Here is a 17,540-nt window from a genome sequence, read left to right as displayed (position 1 = left end):
TTTAAAACGCTAAATGAAAACAGAAAATAAAATAATGGGTAAATAAAAACTACACCATAAAATAACAGAGATGCTAAATCGCATTCGTGCGCAAATGATATTTATTAAATCATTTTTAAAATAATTTGAGGTGTGACTGTCTGGTTTCCAGATTCCACTGAAACAAATGTCAGCACTGCAGGACTTTACACGAGTTCAGTTCTTCTTCTTTAAAACCAGAGGTGTGAAAATGTAACCAAATGAGAGACATTTCGTTGGGAAGGACCGAACAGAGACTTTCCCACAGGCCTAATTGAAGATGCGCATTTAGCGGAACCTGACTTCGCACCAGAGCGCGTAAAGTGTGCATCACAAGGACTGTTAGCGATGCGTCAGTTCCAACACGTATGTCGCTTGGTGTTTCGCTTTCCCACGAGAAAAAGCTGGAAAAGGTTCCGGGAGAAACTTCCAAGAAATATAAAACTAGGAACAATACTGAAAAAAGACTGCCGAAGTGCTTCAGCGATCTTTGGTATTTCTTCAACTTTTTATTAAAAAAATATCAAATAAAGTTTCGCTTTCAAGATTTTTTTTTTTATCATAGTCTACTGTGCTACATTCAATAGTAAACTTTCACAATTATGGGAACATTTATATGCAGATTTTTCAAACTTTAAATCCTTAAAGCTTTTAGTCTGACCCCCACCAAATTAAGTCCGCATTTCATGTCCTTTGAACTGCAGTTGTCAGCAGACACGCGTGGAAAACAAACGGACCCTTAAAAGGCATCTGATGTTAGGATGGAGGCTGATTACCATGAAAACAAAGGCGAGCATGCGCACTGGAGGCTTATCCGCTTAGCATTTCCACTGTCATGTCGGTATCAAATGTTTATTTCGCAGATGTAAAGCCTTGAAGTGAAGCCATTTATACATTTGCATATAAAGACAATACATCTGAAAATATATTTGCTGACTTTAATTAGACCGAGACCCAGCAGGTTGGTTTGGAAGCTAAATGTTTGTGAAAATGTATTAAAGTGTATAACATTTATTTTATATATTGTCTTAAAAAAGTATTCTCACTCCCTGAACCTTATCACTAATATTCATATTCTATTAATATTGGTTTGACACAGTTCATCACCAAGCAAAGAACAACTGTCAAGTGGGAGCAAAGTGATGCACAGGTCCTGTTATTTTACTCCATGAATAAAAATCTACAAAGTATAAATATAAGAAAAAGATTTATGCTTTGAAATGATTTCAAACAGAAACAACTGTTAAAGAAAAAAAATCATATCTTCAGAGTATCCTATATTCTATATTCCCATCTGTAATATTTTAAAGAACATTGAACGGTTTCATCAGGATGTGAGTGGTTGGTCATTATTTGAACACATCTGGAGTTCTGGGACATGATGTTATAAATTACAATTTAGCATTTTAATTAATTTTAATGGAGAATAAAAGGATGGAGTTTGAACTTTCAAATAGCTTCACTCCAACACTTTATACTCATTTTACTTGGGGTCCAGTGATTGCAGTTTTCTGGCCAGTCGCTGATTACAAAATTTAAAAAACTTGACCTGCTGGTTGCGATTTTGGCTGATACATTTTTTTTTTGGTCTGAAATGTCACTACCTAGAGCTAGAAAGTGGCTGAGTTGGCAACAGTGGGGTGACTTTTGTAAAGGTGCAGACATGAGCTGGTGAGCGGATCTATCAGTCCAACCTCTCACTGCAGAGCAGAAGAGGGCAGTGGCCTGTTTTTTATTCCTTTGGTGAAGTAGATAAGATCGGGGATAAGATCAACCAATCACTGATCCTCCAAAATTAAGGAAATAGATAAATTGGCTGCCAGATAAATCGGGGCACCCTTACTTTTTACAGCTCCTTGTGCTGAAATGTGCTCCTTTCTCCTGCTCACCAAGATGTTTGATCTAAATGTGAAAACAGAGCCTAACCAGTTTTGCTACATAGAAGCTGTTCTTTGTTTCTGAATAAATGAAACAAAAGCTGTTTGGGTTTAAGTTGTTTATTAACTATGAGTATAACTATGAGAATAATTATAAGCAGGCTTAGCATTTGTACCTTACAGGATGCCCGTTTCAAAGAGATCAAAACTTAACTTTGCAATTTAAAAAAGTAATCGCAAGAGAAAGAAAGACAAAAGTTTTACAGAATAAGCGTACAATAGAAAGTACAATAAAAAAATCCCAATTTAGTTTTGTTGTCACTCTTAAATGTTTTGATTCATATAAAAAAAATCAGAGAAAGATAACTTGAGTAGATCTATATAGAGATCAAGAACCTGTCTGACAATATGAAATAGGAAAAAGGCAAAACATCAGATCCTGATCCAAAGAAATCCAAGAACAGACGAGAAACAAAATCAATAAAATCTAACAGTTTGGGAAGACCTACAAAGTCATTTTAAGACAAGAAAAGGAAAGGTCATTTAACACATTTTCACCAACAGAACAATTCAAAGTTCTTTTCAAGATTACAAGGAAAATAAAACAACAAACAAACAAACAAACAGCTACACTTCATATTATTAATCAAAGGCAATTCTGAGCAAAAGAGGGTTTTGTCTTGATTGAAAAGGAACTCAGTGTTTCAGCTGTTTTCCAGTTTTCTGTAAGTTTGTTCTAGATTAGAGGAGGATAAAAATTAAAGCTGCTTCTCCATGTTTGGTTCTGGTTTGTTCAGGAGACACAGCAGAATGGAACCAGACGTCGGAGCAAAACAGGTCTTTAAAATGTTTTGGTACAAGGCCATTCAGTGACTTAGAAACTATAAATCATGCAGACACAAACATTGTTTCCCATTCATTGTAATATATTTTTAGTTCTTTAACTACAAACAAAAGTCGCCTCAAAACTGAGAAAAGTCAACTTTTCTCAGTTGAAAGAAAACTGAGTTAAATGAATGATGATTCAATTTAGAAATATGCTAAAAAATGGGAAACTTTTAAACTTTCATTCTACTTAAAAATTTATTATTTTGTGGAGTTTAAGAGATAAGTGCATTTAATTTAACAGTTAGTTTGATTCAGACAGAATTTGTTCCCTAGTGAACAAAAAAATCATTTGGAAACTGTGTCCTGGATTTATTGAAGTTATTTTGGTCTGATTTTCAGATTATTTGATCATCTATGAAAAAAAACTGACAAATTTGTAAGGAGACAAACATTTTTTTTTTTTTTTTACAGTTTACTACTACTTGGTTTTCTTTACATTTTTTATTTATATAAATCTGAAAAGTGTGGGGTGCATTTGAGTTCAGCGTCTGTGAGGTAACACTTTGTAGAACTAGCTTTTCCTCCAGTTATGGCTTTTATTGTGAACTGAGGTTTTATAAATCAATCGAAATCAACTAATAATTCTATTTTTGATGTTATCCGCCTTTACCATTGACACTAATCCATTAGAAATGTTAAAATTGAACGGCCTCGTCTACAAACTGAGATGGATTTATTTCTACAGTGATTCGTCACAAGAAAATATTAACTTGTTTTTCTATTTGACTCCATATATTGTAACATTTTTGTCATTCTTTATCGCTTCTCCTGAGCTTTTATCGCACAGAGACTTCACACCTGGATGTTTTAGCTGAACAGGAAGTCCTGCTTCACACCTGCTAAAGAGAACTACCACTGAAGACAAAAGGCCTCCATGTCAGAGGGGAAAAAATCACTTAACATGTCTTTTTACATTTTAACAAATGTTTTATTGGTTTCTATATATATAAAAAAAACAGAATAATGCTCACCATAGGGAGAACAGCAGAATAAATTATTGTGCAAAACAGACAAGATAAACGTGAATATCTGTGGGACGGTGTGTGTGTTATTTTGTACTCAGAGCCACAGATGTTGCAGATATGACGGCACTGAGATGGAAAAACTGAGGGCTCTCTCCCAAACTCAAACCTCCAGGTTCCACACCTGGAAATGTGACGGACGGAGACTCGATCATTATTCACACTAGCATCACTGACTCTAATCACACAGGTCTGGGAGTTAAAGGCACGGGGAAGACGGATGTCAGGGATACTCACCTCTCCAGTCGCTCTTCAGCACAGCAGCGGTGCCAGCCAGCCAACCCAGAGGATCCAGATCCGGTCCTGGTCCACGAAAATCCCTGCGTGCCTGCCAGCAGATAACACGGCCGCCACACTTTCTGAGCTACTGGAGGGAGTCAACCTTATCAAAAATACTACAGCTACAAATCATGAGGTTTCTTTTACATTATTTACAGGTGAAAGCTTAGAGAGAGATGAGAGTTAGGATATTTTTTGAGAGCAGAATGAAAACAGAAGCAGTTTTAATGGAGGGGTGGGTGGTTATTGAGAGTTCTGGGGTTTTGGGGGTTGTGATGATCAGGGCCATGGTCTCCATAAAGTCTGGCTGAGGGTCCCGCTCTGGGACGAGCTCTCTTTGCTCCCCGGCCTCTCCGCTCCCATCTCCAGCCCGCTTTGCATCTGAGGCTGCTGGGGAATCATGGGGAAGCTCTGCTGGGCTGAGAAACTGCGCGGCCAAGCCGAGGTGCTCGCCCCTGAGGCCTGCGTCTGCTGACTGGACTTGGACCTCAGCCTCAGCATCTGGAGCAGGGACTTGGTGTGGGTCATGGAGATGGAGGTTTTGATGCGGGCGGCTGCAGAGTGGCTGTGTGAGTGTGGGAAGCGGGCAGAGAAGGTTGCGTCCAGGACCGGTCCGAGCCAGAGGCCTTTCCCTTCAGGACCCAGGAACTGCGACGCCCTCTGCAGGCAGCTGGAGAACCCGTCCTGGAAGGAGTATTTCTGGCCTCCCATCTTTTCCCTGAGTTCTTTGGCATTTCTTTGCAGGAAGAGAACAGTGTGCTCCAGAATCTCAGCTTTCTCTGCCTTCTGCTGCATCCCTCCCTGCAGCAATGGCAGTTAAATAGATTTAACAACAAGCACTGCAGATCTTTCTTGTGTTGCATACAAAAACTAAACATGTTTCCACTTTAAATTTTATTTACTTGTTGAGGCTCCTGCAGCAGCATGGTCCTCAGACGCTCCAGACTGTGATTCATTCTCTCCCTTCGACGTTTCTCCACCTGAGATTTCATCAGCTGGAAGCGAGAAGAGGATTGACCAAAGTTTGGGGATCTCATTTAAACATTCTTACATTTAGTTCTCTGCAAATAAAACCAAAAATGTTAGTATTGCTGCATAAGTTGCAAGCATTCTCAGTAGTACCTTTCTCTTCCTTGTTGCATCGTCAGTTTCTTGCAGCAGCTTCATTATCCTGGACTTCCCAAAGTTCTGTTCTCATCCAGGAAAAGCTGCTTCCTTCCCAGTCTGTGACTGATCAGGTAGTGAGCCTCGGGCCTCTTGCTTCTGCTTTTACCTCCTCCCAGCAGGTCCCTCCCTCCCTTTCAGGTCCCTCCTTCCTCCAGCCCCTGCAGACCTTCACAGCCCCCGGACCCACCCTCAGCCCCACACCCACCAACTGCTCATCAGTCAAGTCACATTCCAGTTCCTCACAATGTCTTGTTTTTATGATAAAAGGAAGCAAATCCTGCAGATTAAAGTCCACTTTTCTAAACTTTTTACCACAAAACACAAGAGCACAGATAAAAATATGAAAACATGACAGAATAATTGAAAAAGAATAGTGTAACGCAATAATTGAAAAAAAAAGTGAAATGCAAGAAATACACTCTCAGGTTTTCAAGTTTTCCACTTTGCAAATTATTTGTGCTCTTCAGTCTGAACAAAAGCATTTTGCATCATGACAATAAAGTGTGATAGAAAAAAAAACATACATATATATTTAGATTTGAACATCATAATGTTCTTCTGCTTGATTATTTTGTAAGACATCAGCATTTAGCAATTATGAAGCAAGTTGAGAGTTGACTTGTGCAGAAACCCATTTTGTTTCATTTTTTTTTAATTTAATCATGGTTGGTCCAACTTCAAGAATTTGTGTACCTGAAACATCTTTTAAAGACCATTTCTTCATTAGATCAAAGCTAAAAATGTTAAATATGCATCTGCTTTTCAATTTTGCAATCAGTTATAAATAAAAAATAAGCATCATTCTAATTCTGACACTTTGTGACAAACAACTTCAGGTTTGGATATTCCAGCAGTTTTCTTTATGGCTTCAGCAACAGAAGAAAAAAAACTCACTTCATTTTCATCAGTGGGTTTGAAAGTGTTGTAAACTATCGCACATTAAGAGTGACTTTAAATTTGAAATTATTTTTGTAAATTATTCTATATATGAATGGTGTATTTATTAATGGGTTTACAACACTTTAACACCAGCGTAGCATTGGTGCAACCTCAAAATTAAACACATTTTATTGGAATTTTGTGTTGCGGATCAACAAAAAATTTCACAGAGATGAAGTGAAAATATATGTAGTTTCAATTTTTAAGCAGATATCTGAAAAGTGTGGCTTGCATTTCCAGTCCTCCTCTCATTCTTAATCAACCCTTTTACATTTAGAGACTAAAATTGCAAACAACAAAAACTCCTCCCTATTGAACTTTCACTAGGACATTTAAACACATGAATATGCTTTCATCTATTTTTGTATGCTTAAGGCTGTTTTTCTGTTGCATGAAAATGTCCTATCCTTTGTAACTTCTAACTGAATTTTCCCCAAAAAATATTTATTTACTTAATCCATTAATGCTCTACCAGCTTCTCAGCTCCTGCTAAAGAAAAGAATCCCTCAGCACTTTGATGCCACTACCATGTCTCACTATGGCTAAAAACTGCAAATCAAATCATTATTTGTATGTCTTCTTTTTTATTTTACTTCTGAAAGTGAATAGATGTCCCGGATTTCATTTTGGCAAATCAGAAGTGGGTACACTTTCTAAATAAGTTGTTAAATCATTTGTAAAAACATAATAGTTCCACTTCCACTTCACGGCCATATTTGCAGCTCATGTCTGAATATGCAACAGAAGCCTGACTTTTTCTTTTTTCCTTTGGTTCTTCAGAGTGTTTCATCTTTTCACTTCTATCTGTCCGCGAACCTCCGGCGAGTGCCGACGCGTCTCCTTTCACGCCTTTTGCGTTTCCGCACGCAGGTTGTAAATGCGGGTTTTACATTCGCGCCTCCTTGTCACTGGGGTGCACGCGTGCCATTTGCACCCACTGTCTCGTGCTGCCGCGCCGCTATTGTTTGATGTTCGCCTTTGATGATGCGGAGGATCGCCGTGGGAAACACAGAGGAGGTGATTATGCACGCGTGACTCCTGTTTTAAATTCATCATTTGAAGCCCCCTTCCTTCCCTAACCGGTGAGCCTGGCACTTCTTTGCAAATGCAGACTGACGTTCAAACACGTGGAGTCCGACACATTGTAATCACAGGCGTCACTACGCACAGATACCCAGTTTCTATACCCAATACTGCGTTTAATAAACTTATTGTATGAATGTAACACGGGGGAAGAACCCGGATGGTGACAGAGTTTCATTTGAGGGGGTAAGATGTTTATTTGAGGGGCCACTGTCCCCTTTTGCCCCAGCATATAGAGCTGCTGAGCAATAATAAGAACAAGCAAAAACTAATTAAAACTGAATTAGTCAAAAAGTCATAACAAAATAAAACCAGTAAACTGTTTACTCCTGTCTGTCAGCTTTGATAGAACTGCCTGAGCTCCCTCAGGGGTCAGAGGTCAAAGCTGTGCTTCAACCTGGGCTTTTCTGCTTCAACATATTTGAGCTTTTACTGTGCAGAATATCTGACTATCTTCATGTATTTTGATCCTTATTTCACAGTGTTTCATTGTTTTATGTTCTAATTTTAGTGTTTTTATTTATGATTTATGTCTTGTGTAGAGTTTTGTTTTAAATATGTTCTAGACATAAACTTTGATTTCCATTGTTGCCATGTTCTGCCTGCAGGACGCCAACCAGAGATTAATAAAGAAATTATGTACCTGATCACTAATGGCTGTATCCACAGGAAAATTGCTCAACATTTTAATTAAAGATCCATGAAGCTCCTTCAATCTGCTGCTGAGAAAATCAACTCATCTGACCTCTGTGACCAAAACTCAGTAATAAAAAGTTTTATAAACTTTAAAGGAAAGTTCAACTCAATCAATTTAGAAAATGTCCATTTTGGGTCACAAACTGCAGGTTTCACATGAATCCTCTCCCTGTTTTAGCAAAGCCGGTGTCCAGATGTTGCAAGGATTTGCCACATTGACTCTTTCTCTCAGTCATGCAGATTAAAATATTTTTATTTTCCCAGTCAGGATCAGAAAGAGGAACCAAAAATAAAAACCTAAGAGATAAACGTGAAAATGTTTCCAAACTGAGATGGAAATCTACCAGGAAGATGAATCAACATTTTAAATCAACACATCACTGTGAGCAGTCATTAAATGAGCTAATCTAAGCTAATCTACCACTGCTGTTACATTTAGCTACTGCTGTAAAGCTGATCAACCACAACAATCACTTATCAATAATCATAAAATTAACATCAGGTCTAAAAATATAAAACTTTAATGAACTGAATGTTCTGTTCTTTGTGTGGGAAATGTTTGAGTGTTTTTGGAGTTGAATCTTAATAATTTACTGGCATTGTTGACAGTCAGTTGCTATTACAACAAGTCTGTGTGTAGCGTGACCAACAGAGAGAGCGAGAAAAAAGAATCTGAGTTGTTTTAAGATGTTTTCTGCCTTATTTTCCCTAAATCAATCGGAGCCACATATCCAGGTTTCATTTAGTTAACTAGATCGTTCTACTGCCAGTCAGTCGCTTAACTTGCATGTGCCTGGGGCCGGCTCTGACTGTGTCGCCACCTTCAGGAAGGAAGTTGTGTGAATATGATTAAATGATTGTCGTCCCAGCGCCCGTGGCTCTCCGTCTTCAGTGCATCAACATGAATGTCGTCGGCTTCCAAAGACACGCTGAAAACGGAAACGTCTTCCTGGTCTGAGCGCCAAACAGAGACGTCCGTCATGTAGGTCCAACATCTTCACCAGACATTCAGCACTGATCCTGTCATCAAACCAGCATATTCAGAACGATGTCTGCTTCCCACAGGGCAACTCTGGAGGAGGAGTGGTGCACAACAACTTGCTTTATGGAGTCATTTCATTCACTGACAATCCACCCCTTGCATGCCGCGCTCCAGCTGGGGTGATGGATGTTTGTGAATACCTGCCACTCATCAACCAACAAGTGTTCCCCAGTCTTCATGTCTCTGATTATTCTCCATTTTATCAGCATCAAAGTATCCGCTGCTCTATAAATTGAAAATAAATAAATCCAAACTGCTTACTGGCTGCTGGCTGCTCACATTTCTGCTTCGTTTTTCTACCATGTAAGGTTCATTTCAAGGGAATCAAATGTCATTTTTCTAGTAATTTGAAACTCGACATGTTTTAAGGAAGAGTTGGAAAAAAAATCTTTTAAAATACAATAATCTGTAACTCAATGTGAAGAAGTTCTTCAGACTTCAGATTTTTAGTTTTCCAGTTTCTCTCAGATCTTTTGGTTCATTTTTCACGTTTGCACAATAACTGGAGCATTTCCTAAAACATTTAATACAAATTGAACATCTAGTAGTAATTGTGATTCAAGACTTCTCGTTTCTCTGAAGCAGCTCTTCATGTCAGTGAATGTGTCATCAAAATGAAAAGTTCTGACGCAACGACAGTAACATCAAGGAATGTTGACAGAGACTGATCAGCCACAGAGAGGTTTCGAAGAAAAAAAAATAAAATAAATGCAAAACAATGACAGATTTTGACATCTAGTTAAACATTTAACTAATTGTCAAAAACCCAGCGGAAGAAAACCCACATCTGCATCCGAAGCAACTGAGTCAGTGAAGTAGATACACTAGTTAAACATTGAATAATGAATAAAATTGAAAAAAATGATAAAATGACTTTGAATATGATGTGGAAAGGAAGTCCATATAAGGCCTGCAGTGGAGTGGTGTATGAACACCTCCTCCTTTAGACTTCATCATTTAATTAATGTTGTTTAGCCTAAACATATGACCATTTTTTAAATGCTTCTTCTGAACTGGAAAGAACCACCTCTAGTTTTCTGTATAGTCTGTTATCTTTACCTGTATTTTTAGTTTTGGTCTCTTTAATGATGAATTTAACAGCAGCTGTTTAAAGCAACAAGGCAGAAGTGAATAGATCATTAAATAACATTTCTCAACCTGAAACTACAAATGTTTCCATTATTTTCTTCACCAATAACCAGAAATAAGCACAAGAGACAATCTGATCAGATAACAGCCATTTATTTTCTAGTCATGTGACAGTGGATATTATGTACTGATTATTACAAACAGCAGCTTTACTTATTCATAAATTAGATTTCATCACAGATTAACTTGAATACAATAATTTACTCTCCAAATAATTCATCTGTAAATCAGAAAATGAATCAACTGAAAACTGAAATTTCAAGGTTAACTTGAACTTTGTGATTTTATGACACTGTGAACATTTAGCTACATGTCAGACACACTGGATTTTACGTCCAAGTTGTTTCATTTACCCATTGTTTGGACCATTAATTATTTGTCTTATCCACCCAATGTACGCACAGACGTCCATGAAACCAGTTGGTTTACTGCAGGCATACTTTGGATCTCCAGTGAAGGCATGAACGCCATACAGCCTGTTGTTGAACACCCATCCTCCTCCAGAGTCGCCCTGTGACAAACACAAAGCTTTTAGTTGTTTTGCTGCTGTGATTTATCCAGTAAATTAGAGACAGCCTCAGGTTTATCAGCTCAAAATAGAAAACTAACCCCAGATGTGTCCTTCCCGGAGCTTTTAGCACAGTTCCAGTGCTGGTAACTGCGACTATAGACTTTAAGTTTTACCAAAGCCTTTTCCATTTTCTCATGTTTTTCAACCTCAAGTTCTGCACACTGAAGTTCATCTGGAGTATGGGGAACTTTAAATGAAAAGAAGAAGAAACAAATGTTAGGTCTGTCTCGGTGTCAGAACATTTTGTTCAGGGTTTTACCTTATTGTTTGTAATTATTAACTAGTTTATTTCAGATTATGTATTATGACCTGACTTTTCAGAAACTCTGCTTACTGCAGCTTCAGCAGAGAGCTTGAAAGCTGATTTACATAATTTGTCATTTTGAGGTAACAACAAAAACATAAACTTACTTCTTTTTTTGAAAAAAAATCCAGCTTTTGCGGCTCCATAACCTGCAATCTGAACCTTAGTGCCGCTGAAACACAAGAGAAACAAAAGCAGAAATATAAGTCACCTTCAAAAAATAATCCGACCCTCAGAGACCAGATCTGAAAAATATTCCTGCATGAACTTTGCTTCTTGTTAAAGATCAAGAAGAAAATTGTCCGATTTAAGAAAGACAAAACTTACAGTAGGAGAGTATCTGGACAGGTGGCTAGTCTGATTGGTTGGATTGTTGTTTGTCTTGGCAGCTTCAGGAGCATGATGTCATGTTCACGACCGTTGATGTCTCTGTAAATTTCATGTTGAGTGATTGTGTAAGTCACCACTGGAGTACCTTTAGGATGAACTCCTAGATGTGCCTTAATAACCCTATGCAAATAAAACACAATTATTAGAGAAACAAATAGTTATTGGTGATTTTTCAGTAGATCGTTTCCTGACTCACCATCCTGGATCTGACTCCCAGCAGTGAGCTGCAGTCAGAACCCACTGATCACTGATCAGAGATCCTCCACAAAAATAGTTCTCTGTTTGACTTTGTCCAGTGATCTTCACATGATACTGTCGCTCATCATCTCTACACTTTTTACCTCCTATGACTCTCTTCTGCAAAGACACTGAACTCACTGCAACACCTGGAGAAGAAAGTTGCTGTTTTAGCAAATTAAATTCACACAGTAGAAATAAGGAACCAACATGTCAGCTTATAATGAAAAGGATAAAATAAAACAGATCAACATAATTCATAGCATTCAGAGTGAATGGACATGTGTCCAGTGTCTCCAGTGTCTCCAGTGTGTCCAGTGTGTCCAGTGTGTCTGACTCACCCAGCCCCAGCAGCAGCAGAACCTTCAGCAGAGCCATTGCTGGTCCAGCTTCCTGTGAATGTCTGCTGTCCTGCAGCAGCTTTTAAACTCTGTTCATAACTTCCTGTTGGCCAGGAAGCCACCAATCACAGGACGGACACTGAACTGAACCACTGCGCATTGTCATGTGGATACAGTGGAACTTTACCAACTCATCGTTCTAAAGAAACTCAAACTATAGTTTGATGAAGAGTCACAAAAAAAGACTTTAAAAGCTGAAAAATGAACTTGATTTAAAGTATATAAACTTAAATGGCTCTAATGACATCAAATAAATGCAAAATTCACCTTCATTCATTTAAATGTAAATGCTGCTGGTTTAAGCAGCGTTTAAATATGTATGTAAAAGAAATTGCATTCACATAGGAAATAAACTGTTGGTACATCATCTCTACCACAGCAGGCAGTCATCGACACACAAAGATTTTAACCATTCACCATTTCAATAAAACGTAAAACTTTAACTTTCATCAATGATGACATTTATGGCTCAAAATTACATTAAATAAATTAAAACTAAATGAATTTGTCACTTAAATGAAAATTCTGGTTAAAGCATTGATTAAAATCATATCTAAAAAAATACTAAAGTAAAATTTTAACTGGTGTGATGATTTACATTAAAGATACAGACAAATTTAATTCTTCTAAAAATGACAGGTCCTCTTCTGTCAGCCATGTTTCCTGGCTTTAATATGATTTACTATGAAAACTATAAAAGCAGAAAATCTTACCAAGTATTTTGGTGTAGTTCCTAATGCAAATATCTTAGTACATGATAAACAAAACAAAAGTAACTTACAAGTAACTTTTCAGTAAGACAAACAAGCTTGTTTTAAATAAATAGTTTCTTAATATTGATGAAAATACACTGAACAAAAATATAAACGCTCCATGTCAAATATTGTTGTCATGTGGAGTTAACAACTGTAAATGAGCATTTGCTGACATTTTTTGTACCAAAGTAATATTTCTCCTGATTTGTGTATAATTTTTAATCCAGCTTGCTGTCAGTGAGCATCACTCACTCAGTGAGTTGTTTTTTACTCAGTACATTGTGGTTCATGTCCAGATAAGATAAAACGAGCAACAACCAGACAATCCCTGGACTAGACAATAAAAGGCCCCAAAATGTCACATTTTGTCACAAGTCATAAAGCCTCAGATGTTATGCGGGAGCCGTTGGCATGTTGGATGCAGGGACGCCCAGCAGAGCAGCAGCTGCACAGCTCAACGTCCATAATCAGACCATCGGCCGTTTAAGAGTTTGTTTCCAACAGACTGAAAATCCATCTCATCCTCCTCATCCTCGTCAGCCACATGTGACCAATCCAGCACCAGATCGCCGCATCCGGCTCGTCCATCTGAAGATCGGTTCAGACCAGCGACACACACAGTTGATTGGTCTGAACAACAGACGCATCACACCTCAGATTGTCTGTAATTGTCTATGGGAAGCCAACTGGGTCAGAATCAGATTTCTCAACCTGACCCCTATCATGACTGTCAATCCACTGCAAACGGCCAAACCACGATGAAATCGATGCTGATATGAAGATCAGTAATTACTGAAAATATATTTTGAGTTTCTCCATATATTGCATAACCCAAATGTTCATAAAACTCTTATATTTGACATGAGGCATATATATTTTTGTTCATTGAAATTCAATAATTCAATACTTGGCAGATCATTTAACTTATAACACGGGAACAAAGTGTTGTTATAAGTGAAATAACACTGGCGTCCCACAGAGCTGTGTGCTGAGCCCCCTCCTCTCGTTGTTCACCTAACACTGTGTCATTTTAACTCAGAACTAGTTTACTGAGTAAAATGAAAGAGTGAACTAATACCAAAATGCAAAACCACAAAAGAGAAAACAAATAAGAATAAAACCAATTCCCAGTAAAATGATGTAATGACCTGTATGTAGTGAGAAAATGTAGTCTCGTATTTCCAGAAAATAATTTTACACAGTTTTCAGGATGAAAACCAACACCAGCGAACATCCAGGGAGTGAACGCAGAGGTCCTGGACTCTTACAAGCATCTGTGGGACATTAAGGGATTTCTATTTCTATTAAAACATTTAATATCTAAGAAATTTTCTCAGGTTTATTCAAAGCTAGTTTGAATGTGTTCTCACACTGACTGTTTCCGTCATGTAGAATTGACCAATATTATGTTTTGTCTTCTACGTCAGGATTACAAAGAACCCGAGAGATAAACGAGAAAATGTTTCCACACTGAGATGAACATCTGCCAGGAAGATGAATCGACATTTTAAACCAACACTACCGCTTCAGACATGAAATAAACAAATACACAGCATTGTTGTGCAACAAAATGGTTGATTTGGCAATAAATAACTATTGATAAAAGTGTTTACTACGTTTGTAATTTGTAAAGATCAAAATTACTAAGTTGAGGCAGAAGAAAATATTATCTTTACCTCTGACTGTTTTCCAAATAAAATGTAATATTAATGCCATATTTTTTAATTTGTGTCCACAGTTTTTGTAAATATGGTAATGGAAGATAATTATGAATGACATAATGCCCATCGTCTGCCAATAAAATGATGTGGGTAACATCAGTACTAATTGAAGAAACTTTTACTGTAACATATGTGATGATGGTAACCATCTTTATTCTTTAATTGTTTGTCCTGTTTCTGTTTTAGCAGCAACATTTGTGCCTGATTTTGGTCTAGTGTTGTCCTCAGTTTTCTTCTTCAGGTGTTTCAGTAAACTCAGATGACTAAAAGCATAGAAATATGTCTGAAAAGTTTATCAACATAAGACCATCATAACATTATGGTTGGCAAAACCCTAAACTTTTCACAAAGCAAATTGCCTTAGAAAAGTTTAATATTTAAATGTCAAATATACATGAATCAATGTTGATTCCTTAACTTTGATTCAAAATAAACTCAAATGTATATAGTAATGATACACCTCTAAGAGTCATAACGGCCATTGTCTGACGTCACTGTGAAAAGAGTCTATTGTCAAACCCAAAACTTGACAGGTTTGGGGCAAGGTGAGAGTTGATCTATTAAACTGACTGAAGATGAATACATAACTAAAAGCTGGACTATAGACATTATTTATTTGTGAGCTTGCCTCTTTATTATTAAATTGAATATAATTTCAGATTTTTCTATAACTTTTCTTAAGGTTAGCTTAGAAAGTGAGTTATTATTGTTACAGGTTAGTTTTCTAAACTACAAAAAAGTAACTGTTAGGGATACTCAAATATGAAAAATTGGACTGATATTGATATCCAATAGTAAAACTGGTATTATGGAAGACTTACCAATATTTTATTTTATAATTTTTTTTATCCGATTACTTGATTAATTGTAAGAATAATCAATAGATTACTTGATTACTAAAATATTTGTTTACAATAGCTCTAAAAACAATTAACTCCATCAGCTTTTCCAAAAAACAAACAAACAAAAAATACAATTCCCCAAAATTATGAATTACAAATAAAACTTTGACACCAGAAAGACAACAGCAGTGGGTTTGCCAAACGGACCCTACAATGAAAATACAGAAAAGTACCACTTCATAAGTATTCTGTATACATTTATAAAAGGAACAACATACAATTTTGCAAGAAACATTACTTTAAACATGTATAACATTTTAAAGAAATAAACAAACTCAAACTAACTTCCAAACGGCCTGCAGCCTGTCCAGAGTGAAGGCGATTCTCACCCTGAACAATTTATCAATTGTTCTTAGATCAGAATCAGAACCAGAACTGGTTGATTGTTGGTTCAACCAGAACTAACAGAACTTCTCCAACATGCAACATTTTCTTCTTTCCTTTTTCTCTCAATAAATACAAACAAAGTTTATTAAAACTGAATCCTTAGACCAGCTGACCAGGCAGGGAACTTTAAGCTTTGTTTCTTTGGATCAGAACTTTTTAACTTGCTTCAATTATTAGCGAGAATGTTCTTGCTTTTCTGTTAAAAACATTTTCTCTAGGTTCTGTGGTGGCGCAGGGGCAAAGCACAACACTTGAATTGGGGCCTTTGTCCTTGTGCTGGTGGTCGCAGGTTTGATTCCTGGCCTGATGATATTTGCCGCATGTTTTCTCTCTTCACCCTCTTTTCTGTCAAACTACTTTCAAATAAAGGTCACTATAGGGTCAACAAACATTTTCTCTGTGGGGTTTGATCTGAAGTGTTGATCTGTTTTAGTGTTTTAAGAACTTGGGAAGTTTTAAATCAGGAGGAACATAGACAAAACCTGAAAAGTGTGGCATGGATCTAATTCAGTCTCTCTGAGTCAAATGACATTGAATAATAAACCCAATCTCCTGCCCTCAGTTATTTATTCAGACAATGTTTAACTGAAATGTGTTTTCAGGGCCTGTGAAGTGGGAGCGAACGGGGAACTTGTCCAGCTGTGACCAAACAGCCATGAATCGGCCTTTCTGCTCTCCTCCCAGTCATGGCAGATGCTATGTTGGAACAGGCATGCTGACTTTTGTAAGAGTCCTGACCATGAAATGTTGATTTAAAGACCAGATAAAAGTTGCACAGGGCTGATTTAGCTAAAAGTTGTTCATAATAAAGCACTTTGTGTTGTCTTGTTGCTGAAAATATGTTATAAAAATAAAATTACATTTACCTTTATCATAAACAGGGTTTTGTCTTTAATATGTTTTTGTCCTGCATGAGCTCTGACTGCAAACCAAATTTCTACTTTTTCATTTTCTGATCTCATTTTGTTTTTAATCTTGAGAAAAATCACTGAATTTGTATTTTTTCTGTCTCATTCTGGTTACATATTTGTATAAATTTATACAAATTATGAATTAAGGGAAAACACAACTAAACATCTGACTAGAATCCCTGCTGGTTGGTTTTATCTATCTATCTATCTATCATGACACCACAGACCCTTGCTGACCTTTAGTAAACACCTGTGATGAATAGAACACGCAAAATCTGTTCCTGTCTGGTTTCAAACCAGAAACCTTTTGCATGCAAAGCCAAAGTGATAACCACTACACTACAGAATCTCATGCTCTTTGGACTGTTCCTGGTAGATGATCCACATTTTGTTAGAGACTAATGTTAACGATTGGCATGGAACAAAGTCAAATACTTAAACCACAGATCCTCTCAGAGAGCACAGTAACTTGGTGAACAAACTGTCAGACTTATAATTGTGCCTAATTTCACATTACAGTCCATAAACTAAGCCTGGGATCAAAGAAATGTATTAAAGATGTCATTAGCAGAGACAAATGGTTCTACAGAGACTTGGTTAAATGGCTAAAAAATGAAATCAATACTTACATATAAAAGATGGTTCAAAAATAAAACTAAGACATTAAATAAAAAAATATCTCTGAAATACAATCACTTGAAAATTAAAAATGGTTCAAAAATAATATCAACACTTCAAAATACAAAATCTCTGGAAAATAAAATATTATGTATGTTGTTTTGAAAAACATTGGAATATAAG

The 17,540-nt window shown here is 37.0% G+C and overlaps 2 protein-coding genes and 1 non-coding gene across 3 annotated transcripts; all 3 read right to left on the bottom strand.

Annotated features, from left to right (window-relative positions):
* Positions 1-3,735: 3,735 nt before the first annotated feature.
* Positions 3,736-5,309, bottom strand: her7 (hairy and enhancer of split related-7). Its single transcript, XM_007572910.2, has 3 exons — positions 5,207-5,309; positions 4,987-5,079; positions 3,736-4,885 (listed from the first exon to the last, which is right to left on the bottom strand). Exons 1-3 carry the CDS (start codon positions 5,249-5,251, stop codon positions 4,364-4,366), a joined length of 660 nt encoding a protein of 219 aa, XP_007572972.1. The 5' UTR covers positions 5,252-5,309; the 3' UTR covers positions 3,736-4,363.
* A 4,928-nt stretch (positions 5,310-10,237) lies between these two features.
* On the bottom strand, positions 10,238-12,235 carry LOC103152428 (thrombin-like enzyme elegaxobin-1). The gene is made up of 6 exons (XM_007572890.2): positions 12,004-12,235; positions 11,622-11,811; positions 11,363-11,545; positions 11,143-11,207; positions 10,770-10,918; positions 10,238-10,671 (listed from the first exon to the last, which is right to left on the bottom strand). Exons 1-6 carry the CDS (start codon positions 12,038-12,040, stop codon positions 10,510-10,512), a joined length of 786 nt encoding a protein of 261 aa, XP_007572952.1. The 5' UTR covers positions 12,041-12,235; the 3' UTR covers positions 10,238-10,509.
* A 4,780-nt stretch (positions 12,236-17,015) lies between these two features.
* Positions 17,016-17,088, bottom strand: trnaa-ugc (transfer RNA alanine (anticodon UGC)). The gene has a single exon. It is a non-coding gene; the product is annotated as a tRNA-Ala (tRNA).
* Between the last annotated feature and the right edge of the window lie 452 nt (positions 17,089-17,540).

This window comes from Poecilia formosa, unplaced genomic scaffold (genome assembly GCF_000485575.1).
Source record: "Poecilia formosa unplaced genomic scaffold, Poecilia_formosa-5.1.2 Scaffold310, whole genome shotgun sequence".
Classification (NCBI taxonomy): Eukaryota; Metazoa; Chordata; class Actinopteri; order Cyprinodontiformes; family Poeciliidae; genus Poecilia; species Poecilia formosa.
Note: the sequence above shows the minus strand (reverse complement) of the source record. Positions and strands in the feature narration are given on the sequence as shown.